We start from the raw sequence: 10,443 nt of genomic DNA, 5'->3' as shown, positions 1-10,443 counted from the left end.
CAGCTAAACTCCTCCCTCCTGACGGCAGCTAAACTCCTCCCTCCTGATGGCAGCTAAACTCCTCCCTCTTGACAGCAGCTAAACTCCTCCCTCCTGACGGCAGCTAAACTCCTCCCTCCTGATGGCAGTTAAACCCCTCCCTCCTGATGGCAGCTAAACTCTTCCTGCCTGACGGTCACTTTATTTAATGTTGTTCTTCCTGTTTCATCAGTCAGCGATGAAATTAAACGTGCAGATTATTCACCGCACAGCGCTGACCTTCAGTAGCTGAACTTTAGTAGCTGAACTTTAGTAGCTGAACTTTAGCAGCTGAACTTTAGCAGCTGAATTTTAGCAGGTCATCACACAGCGCAGACAGAATCATCTAAATAATAATGGAGCTCAGTGGGATGTTGCTGAAGCAGGAGCACAAACTTCTTGGTTCTGCAGCTCAGACGGACTTCAGGCCAGAACCCTTCAACGTTTAAACGGGTCACAGAAAGTTGAACTGGACCGAACCGACGCTCCGACGACTGAACGGATTTACTGAACGTTTCCTCACTGACCCTTGATGATGTCACGTCTGAGCTGACAAAACCGTTCAAGTATGTTGCAGACGGTCGCTCTTTACTCCCACAGTCCCACTTGGCAGTCAGGGAGTGACAGACACTGGGTGTGGTTACCATGGCGACCCTAGTGAACCTCTGGCAGCTGAGTTAAGGTTTGGTTCAGTTCGTCTTCCTTTATGGTTCCTTGTTCTCAGCAGCTGCTTCAGGAAGTTTTTAACTTTTCATTTAATGAATTAATTTAAAAAATGTAGAAATTCAAACTTTAAATTTGATTTTTAACGTTCAGGCTTGATGACATCACACACATCGTGCTCGGGTCGCCCTTGATCCACGCGCTGTAGCTGGAGTCCCCGTTCCTGAAGGAGCTGAGGGCCACCTGACCTGAGAACACACACACACACAGGTGAACACACACATACACACAGGTGAACACACACACACACACACACAGGTGAACACACACATACACAGGTGAACACAGTTAAAATCATCTTCATCGTCTCCTCACCTTCTTTGATTCGTTGTCTGAGGTCTCCTGCGTTCTTCTCGATGTTTTCTCCCAGAATGTTCCAGCTGCTTGTCGTCTCCATGTAGCGAAACACCTGGATGATGGGGAGGAGCCTGTCCAGCTCCACCGTTGCTGACCCAGGTGGCAGATTGACAAGTTCTTTGATGGTTTCAGGTTTAAGGATCACTCTCACAATTTCCACTGGAAGCTCCCCTGGTGCATAAAAACAGACCTTTAGGAGTCTGCAGGAAGAACTTCTTGTTCCCTTTTCCAGGTGCAGCACACCTGGGAACACCTGTGCAGTGACACATCAGTGTTTATCATCTAAGTCTTTCATGTTTCTGATACTTTAAAATAAGAGAGTTCCTGTCATCCTGTGAACGTTGCCTCATCATCTAAACTGTTCTTTTCTTCAGTTTCCTCCAGTTTGGACAACAAACAAGTTTCAACTGTCAAACTGAACTCATTAACCTGAAAGAGCTTTTCTATGAACCTGACCTCCTGAGTTGAAGCAGATGTTCTCCATCACTCCGTGCAGAAAGGGAGTGTTTCTAAAGTGTTGAGCGATAACAAAAAGAGTTCTTTGTTCTTCCTAAGCTGCAGCACGGTGTCGCAACTGGTAGAGCTTCTGCCTCTCAGCGAGCAGGTCGCTGGTTCAAACCCCGGTCCAGGGGCCTTTCTGGGTGGAGTTTGCATGTTCTCTCCGTGCATGCGTGGGTTTTCTCCGGGTACTCCGGTTTCCTCCCACAGTCCAAAAACATGCATGTTAGGCTGATTGGTAACTCTAAATTGTCCCTAGGTGTGAGTGAGAGAGTGAATGGTTGTTTGTCTCTATGTGTCCCTGTGATGGACTGGAGACCCGTCCAGGGTGTCCCCCGCCCCTCGCACAGTGATTGCTGGACATGGGCACCAGCGACCCCCGTGACCCAAAATGGAACAAGCGGGTAAAGAAAATGGATGGATGGATGGATGGATGGATGGATGGATGGATGGATGGATGGATGGATGGATGGATGTTCTTCCTAAGAACAAACTTCTTTTGCAGGGAACCTGCGCCCCAACAGTTCCCTCTGCTGGAAGAACTGCATGTTCCCTTTAATTTAACTCAGATGTCGCTCCAGTTTTATGCAAATGTTTGTGAAAGAAACAAAGAGTGTGTTCTGACTAATCTTTCTTAATAAAATATAATGTTTCTTATTTTCTTTTTCTAATTGAAATGTTGAGGCAGAAGAAGGATTTGAGATTAAATTAGATGTTTCTGTATGAAAACAAAGACCCAGAGTCAGAACTCGTCTGAGAAGCCTGACTGGATGAAGACGTTTTAGGAACACTCTAGTGTGGGTGGACCAGAGTTCACTCTTGTCAGAATCGTGAGAAGAACGATGGAGAACAAGATGAAGCTTAGAAAAGTCTAACATTTAAAAGTTAGAATTTTATTTTACTTTCAAATCGGTAAAGTCCGTTCAAGTTTCAAGCCAAGTCTTCAAGGAAACATGGCAGCCATGTTTTGTTGGGACCTCTATGCCGAGGTCCAGAACCGCAGCACCTGACTCTCTGTACAGACCCCAGGTGACGTTCAGGGCCAGCCAGTTGTGACCTACCAGCACGTCTGACCATTGGAACCAGTTCAAGACTGAAGCTAATGCCTTTCATCATCAGGCAACCCCGCAGGGCTCCACTTCTGAGTTTGCTTAAATGGACCGTCTGTCTGGTCCACCTGGAGCTGTAACACAAGAAGGAGCGTCCGTCTCTTTCGAAGCCGCTCAGACAGGAGGTCCTGACTTCTGAGATGTCCTCCTGATGGACATAATCTGTCCCTTTGTGTGTTTCTTTGGTCTTTACGTCCCTTTCTGATCCTTGTGTTTTTCATTCAACCTTTATTTCTACAGGTTAGTCTCATTGAGCCTCGAGGACTCGTTTACAAGAGAGACCTGGTTTAACAAAGCCATTCACATCACATGTGGTACATGAGGTGGAACGAAATTGTGCACACACGGTTCCAGTTACACCCAACAAAGAATGATGACGACAGAAGACAATCATAAAGAATGCAAGAAAAATAAATGAAAGAAAATGATACACAAAAAACAAAATAAACACATCTGGATTATAAGGCGGTGTAGAAAACTAAAAACAGGAACTGAACAGATGTTTGAAGCCACTTAGAGAGGTCAAAGGTCGAGAGCTTCAGGTGTTTTTACAAGATGTTCCAGGAAACAGGAGCGGAGCAGGAGAAGGTCCTTTTGTCTAGTTCAGTCCTCACTGAGGGAACACTGCAGGTAATGATGTCCTGAGAGCGCACGCTGTAGCTGCACTCACACAGAGACATGTAGGAGGAGATGTATGAAGGCAGCAGACCAGGAAGTGATTTAAAGATGAAGATGTACCAGTGGGAGAGTCTGTGTGAAGTTAATGGTGACCAGTTTAGTTTATCACGTCAAACTGTCCAAATTAACAAACTCTGAAGAAACAGCTGAAGTTATTCACTTTCAAAGAGTTAGTTCATAAAACAAAAACATGAAATAAATGATTAATTAATTAAGTTGGAGATAATTCTTCTTCTTCTTAGTGATAATTAGTTTTTATAAATTAACTCAGACCTTCAGGTAAAGTTTTATTTTTCTTTCATTCTCGTGATGAACGTTTAAACTCGAGACACTTTGAAGCTTTTTGAACTTTCATTTTGTATAAATTCAATAATCTGAAGTTTTCCAGATTTTCTTCACAGCTCCTGAGCTCAGCCTGTTGACAGCCGTTAAGATCAAAGCAGTCCGTTTGTTTGTTTGTTTGTTTGTTTGTTTGTGTTGAAGGGCCATGTGAGGCGTGAAGATGCTCTGAAGAGTTCGGTACCGTTGATGGTCAGCAGTCTCTCCACCACCGAGTCGGGCACCACGTTTTCAGGCAGGCTGTTCTTCAGAACCACCCGTCTCTTCTCCGAGCCTGCACAGAACCAGAGTCCAAACGTTAGACTTACACAGAACCTGACGAGACAAACGTTCCCTTCTCAAACACTCAGAGGAGCTGGAGGCCAAACAGCCGAACTTCGGCTACACAAGTTGTTTGAATCTACATGATGAAGAAAGAAAGCAGCTAAAAGAGTTTGAAGAGGACGAACGAGCTGAAGGCCTGAAGACAAGCCGACAAAACATTTTCTGGTTTGGACCAAATCATTTTTTCCTCTTGACTTTATGATTTATCAGAACATGAAGCAGGTTCTTGTGGACCAGAACTGGAGAGTCTGCTCACCATAGAGTCCCTGCGGGTCCAGTGTCCCTCCAGAATTCACCTCCTGTCTCACTCCTTCAGGCTGCAAACACAACGAGACTGGAGTCAAACAGAACCCTGCACGACCCGGTCCGAGGCGCCGAGTCCACAGGAAGCTGAGGAACGTGCTCAGAACAGATCCGACATTCGGACCTGCAGGTGAATGTTCTTCACACATCTCAGGGTTCTTCTGCTCAACTTCAGATTTCAACAACCGGACACCTACATGAAGAACCGGATCGAGTCAACCGGTTCCAAATGGACTCAAATCTGACCTCAACCAGAACAAAAACTGGTTCCGGACTCGGTGTGTCCACTGGATCTCAGAGGCTCAGGATCAGCCAGGAGCTGCTGCGTCATCATCTGAGGGACCACCTCCACCACAACACCAAGGCAGACAGACATCAGCAATGACCTCAGCGTTCATCAGTCTAAGGTCAAAGGTCGTTTTCAAACTGTCTTTGGAAAGTTTCATCTGAAGGAACCACCAGACTTCTGGACCAGAACCAGAGGACAGATGTTAACCCAGAATGCATTGCAGCAAACAGCTCCTCCAGCTGTCAGCACGGTGGTGGAGGCTGATGGTTCGGGCTCCTGTCAGTCCCTGAATGGACCAGGACCTCCTCGGTAGACCAAAGAGTTCTGGAGTCAGATGTGAGCCCATGTGTCCAACAGATGAAGCTTGGACCAAACTGGACCCAACAGAACCATGGTCCCAAACACATCAGCTGATCTACAACAGAACGGGTCAAAAAGAACAGAACTAAAGTGCCGCAATGGTCCAGTCTGAGACCAGAACCTCAGTTGGACTGAAATGCAGTGCTGGGACCTCCAGAGAGCAGAGCCGAGCAGAACCTTCAGTGAACAGAAGCATCTGAAGGAGGGTGGACCTCAGGGGTCGGACATTTTCCCCAAACACTGAGCTCTGAGGTGTAACTTCCTTGTGTCGGCTCTACGTACCACCACACGCAGCGTCTTCTTCACAACGTCCACAGGTCCGGTCTGGGTCTTCAGGGTGAACGTCAGAGTGTGTTCTCCAGGCTCCAGGCCCAAAACAGTGAAGCTCACTTGGCCCACCCCACCTGCAGAAAGGCGGCTCCAGGTGCAGGCCGTGGAGTGAAGCCCCGCCCCTCCGGTGGCCAGCTGGGATTGCAGCAGGCAGAGTTCCGGCCCGGCTGTCAGCGTCACACAATACTGAGGGACGAAAAACACCAAAATCAACAAGATGGGTGTTTTTGTTTATTTTGGGCATACCTCAGGGCTTGTTATTGGAGTCCCTTTTTGTTTTGGATAAACATTCATCTGTAATCATTCCTGCTGCCAAAGGCAGAAGGACAACAGTCTGAGCTGTAGGAAGAGTAGGTTCCTTGAAGTATGAAGTGCTGCATATTAACACATGAAAGAATCATGGGAAATGTAGTTCTAGTTGGTTACTGTGATGCTGTCGATCTCCTGGTTGTACACAGAGCCCTGCAGCTCCAGCTGTTCTCCTCGGACCACCTGATAGGGCAGCGGGATGTCGACACTAAGCGGTAGACTGACCGACACCGTCACAGGATCTGCAACACACATCCCTGGAGGACACGACCAGAGTTAGAGAGGTGCTGAACGTGATGGAGATGAAGGTGTGGAGACGATGAACCCACCGTCCTGGAACATGCCGACAGTTTTAATCTGCCAGGTTGTCAGAGAGTCTGGAAGAGGTTTTGTGACGAGCAGCTGGTGGGACCTGAAGACCCAAACACAGAAACTGAAGGGACACGTTGTAAAACTGGATTTATGGAAGTTTCCCATCTTTTTTCAGGCATTTCTTCACAATCAGTGACAAAAAACTCCAGAAGGTCGGAGCAGGTGTAGCAATATTTATCAGATTTTTAAAGCAGAACTATCAGATTTAGGATTTTATTCTGAATTTTAAACATTTAAGGAAAAGTTTAAAGGATTTGCTGTGGACTTATCTCTTTGCTCACAAGAACTGTTCAGTTTACTAAATTCAGCTGAGGTGTTGTCACAAACAAATCCTGTTTACTGTAAATGTTGCGTTAGCATTAGCACATGTTAAAACGTTCAGCTCGTTCAGAAGATGAGCTCTTTAACTCAGTTTTACAAAGATTTATAATTGATAAAAATATTTAACTTTAACAAAGTTTGTCTGGTCGTGAATAGAATAGGAAAATGCTGCTTTAGTAATTGTTGTCTAAGCTTTTGTTTAGCTCATTTTAGATTTTAGCTGATAAGAGTTTTATCTGCGGATTTGCTAATCTTAGCTTTTCATTTTGGTTTTGGTAACTTTTGTTTCTATTCTATATTTTTAACTAACAGCCTAATTTCTGCTTCTTCAGCAACATTGTTCAGCTCAGAATGTTCACATGGCACACTCCTTAAAGCTAAAGGAAGCAGACTACTAGCTAAAGGTCGCAAAATGTCAGCTTAAAGTATCCACAGTCTAGCTAAACTTGATGTAGCAAAAGGCTACATGACGGCTAAATGTACCATTAGGATTGTCCCTCGCTCTCTGCCAGCTGTGGCTCTCTGCCAGCTGTGGCTCTCTGCCACGCCCACATTTCTCCTGCAGCAGATTTGTGAAGGGTTAATTAACCCTTTGATGTCCTGCTGCACTTCTCCGCTACAATTTAAATTTAAATTCTGTAACAGTTTAAATCAACAATCCATGCTGCATGGATTGTTGATTTAAACTGTTACAGAATTTAAATTTAAATTCTTTATTTAAGGAGGGAGACTGGGAGTAACAGGTGATGAGTTTGATTGCAGCCTGGCACATGTCATGACAAAGTTTAATGAACTTGAACTGAACTTGAACTTGGACTACTGTCTCTCTACTTTGTGGTTTTCCACTTTTTGCGGGGGCAGGGTAAGGAACCACGTGATAAATGAGGGACTACTGTACTAAAAATCTAAAAATGACAACTAGCTAGTTATAATAAAAGTAGTAAAATGCTGACTAGAAGCAGCAAAGACGTTGCCTGAGAGAACGATAGAAACTTCTCTACTGAAGACACTCGGTGTCTCACTGCTGAAGGACCGACGGTTTCCTGTTAAATCCACCCAGAAACCAGAACAGACCCAGACTTTAGTAAAACCAAAGTGCACGTGGGACTGTTTGATGAGGCCTGAATGATGGGACTTTGATCAGTTTCAGTGAAGCAGCTGAAGTTTTGACTGATGGACGTCACCTGGTGCGCTGAACCTCCCACAACCAGCTCTCTGGAAAGTAGCTCCGGATCAGAGACCGGTCAAAGTCTGCATCCACCACTGCACACAGACACAAACACTCGGTTCATTCAGGACCAGGGGGTCACTGGGGCCTCGGGGACCGGTTTGGACTCACCTGTTCGTCCCAGCATAAGTGTGTCCTCCGTGGCAATGCTCTTCTGAATGTACTCGCAGCACTCCCTGAAGGCTCGGATGCACAGCTCGTTTTTGGGTTTCCTGACGCTCTGCTCGGCTAGCTGCTGGCAGGTCATGACTTTTGGGATGTGCTTCATGCCCCTTTCACAGCACACCTTAAACGGGCCGTAAGCTCTGGCTGGACAGGGACACGACCCGGGTCAGGGCTCAGAACCACTGGAGTCATGGACGTGTGATTCGGGTCCGTTGTTACATAAACAAAACACTGAAGGTTTCTCATGTGTCTCCTCTGGGTTTTTGTTGTTTGTGTTGTTGTTTGTTTTTGTTAATTATGTTGTTTGTGTTGTTGGTTTTGATTGTTATGTCATTGCGTTGTTTATGTTGTTGTTTGTGTTATTGCATTTTATGTTATTTATTATGTTGTTTGTGTTGTTGTTTTTGGTTTTTATGTCATTGTTTGTTTTGTTAATGTTGTTGTTTGTGTTGTATATGGATATTATTTATGCTGTTGGTTGTGTTAGTTGATTGTGTTGTTTATGTTATTTATGCAGTTGTTTATGTTGTAATTTTTGGATGTTACTTATGTTGTCGTTTGATATTGTTTTTGTATGTTATTTATGATGTTGTTTATGTTGTTATTCATGTTGCTTTTGTTTTACTTTGTGTGGTTGTTAATGTTGTTATTTGTGTTGTCGTTTATGATGCTCCTTATCATGTCATTTGTGTGGTTATTTGTTTTTATTTAATTGTGTTGTTGTTTATGTTGTTGCTAGTGTTTTTTATTTGTTTATGTTGTTATAATTTGTTTTATTTTTGTTGTTGTTTATGTTGCTGTTTGCATTGCAGTTTGTATTGTCATTTGTTGTTTATCATGTAGTTTGTGTTATTGTTGTTTTTATTTGTTGTTTATGTTTTTGATAGTAGTTTTTTAAGTTTCTGTTAATGTTGTTGTTTGTTTAGTTGTTAATGTTGTTCTTTGTTTTGTTTCATTTGTTGTTAATGCTGCTCTTTATGTTGTTGTTTCTTTTTCTTGTTAATGCTTTTTGTATGGGTTGTTGTTTATGTTGCTGTTGTTGTGTTGTAGTTTTTTTTGGTGGTTAATTTTGCATGGGTTGATTTTAGTTGTTATGTTTTTTGTGGTAGTTTTTTTTAAGGAGTGTTTTCTGTTTGTATTGTTTCTATAGTTGTTGTAGGTTGTTGTTTATGCTGTTTATGGTTGTTGTATGTGTTGTTGTGTGTTTTGTTTAGGTTTTCATTTGTGTTGTTTTTGATTATTTTATGTTGCTGTTTATGTTGTTGTTTGGGAAGTTGTATGTTTAGTTGTTTGTATTGTTGTTTATGTTACAATTTATGGTTGCTGTTTGTGTTATTGTTTATTTTGTTTTTTGTGGTTCTTGTTGAAGTTGTTTTCTGTGTAGTTGTTTGTAGTGTTGTTTATGTTGGCTTTGTGATTGTTGTTTTTTGTTGTTGTTTGGCTTGTTTTTGTCTTGTTGTTTGTGGTAGCGGTTTGTGTTGTTGTTTGTGGTTTCTTTTTGGATGTTTTTGTGTGGCTGTTTTACATAAATAATAATTAATAATCATTCATATAATTAATATATAATATTTTCACATTATATCATTTATCAATAATTAGTTTTTGGTTATTTTATTTGTTGACATAGTTTCTGTGTCATTGGTGAGGCTTGCAGTTTTTCTCTGATTGTTTTTAAGGACAGTTTCAAACAACTTGGGAAAACAACCAAGGAACAACAAAAATAAACGGTTTTAACGGTCGGTGCGCTCAGAGCCACGTTAAAGCAGTGGGCAACATCTGGACATCAGCTTCTCTTCGGTCATATTCTGGTGACTTCTGACCTTATTCTGTCTGAGGTTAACTCACGTTTTGATTTGGAGACATTTCATTAGATCACGTGATCATGACTTAACGTAATCATCCCTGAAACCTCGTGCAACTTATCCGAGCACATTTCATGGCTGTTACCTGACAGTTTAGCCTTTTCAAAGTAACGTCGGGTCGTCTCACCTGAATTTATCTAAGACTTTTGCCATTTTAAGACAAATACTATAAGTTAATTACCTGTTTTTTAGAATAATTTTGTTTTAGACTGTTTCTTTTATCATGTCAGGTTTTCCAGTTTACAACTTTTTAAACAGTTTTTTTCTTTCCTCTTGTGTTTTTATGGACTATAATAGATCAGCCGCATGGACGACCAGGTGTGAGCAGGAGGTGCTGGAGGAAGCAGGTGAACTCTCACCTTTAGCTACTTTTTCCTCTGAAGTCAGAGCTCGTTTAGAACGTACAGCAGCTGTACACGGCTCACCTGAAAACACAAAGTAAACAAACACACAGTAAAGAAAACAACACACAGTAAACAAACAAACAATACATTAAACAAAACAACCCACAGTAAGCAAACTAACTAAAAAAAGTAAACAAAACAATACACAGTAAAGAAATAAACAAACTGTAAACAAAACCACACACAGTAAACAAACTAGCTAACAAACAAACAGCAAACAAAACAATTCACAGAAAACAAACAAACTGTACACAAAACAACACAGTAAACAAAACAACACACAGTAAACAAACTAACAAACTAACAAACAGTAAACAAAACAATACACTACACAGTAAACAAACAAACAAACTGTAAACAAAACAACACAGTAAACAAAACAATGCACAGCAAACAAATAAACAAACAAACAAACTGTAAACAAAACAACACACAGTAAACAAATAAACAAACA

At 42.4% G+C, this 10,443-nt stretch overlaps 1 protein-coding gene across 1 annotated transcript in view; it reads right to left on the bottom strand.

The window, feature by feature from the left end:
* Positions 1-10,443, bottom strand: part of LOC119412980 (complement C5-like) — a gene marked incomplete in the record, with an annotated part of 48,175 nt that overhangs the window by 34,780 nt on the left and 2,952 nt on the right. Inside the window, 10 exon segments of the mRNA XM_037679991.1 lie at positions 854-929; positions 1,057-1,269; positions 3,907-3,996; positions 4,303-4,363; positions 5,281-5,514; positions 5,755-5,894; positions 5,967-6,049; positions 7,515-7,593; positions 7,670-7,867; positions 9,945-10,010. Coding sequence (XP_037535919.1) covers positions 854-929; positions 1,057-1,269; positions 3,907-3,996; positions 4,303-4,363; positions 5,281-5,514; positions 5,755-5,894; positions 5,967-6,049; positions 7,515-7,593; positions 7,670-7,867; positions 9,945-10,010 — 1,240 coding nt within the window.

This window comes from Nematolebias whitei, chromosome 8, assembly GCF_014905685.2.
Source record: "Nematolebias whitei isolate Nwh7 chromosome 8, NemWhi1, whole genome shotgun sequence".
Classification (NCBI taxonomy): Eukaryota; Metazoa; Chordata; class Actinopteri; order Cyprinodontiformes; family Rivulidae; genus Nematolebias; species Nematolebias whitei.
The sequence above is the reverse complement of the archived record's forward strand: the minus strand, read 5'-3'. Positions and strand labels throughout refer to the sequence as shown.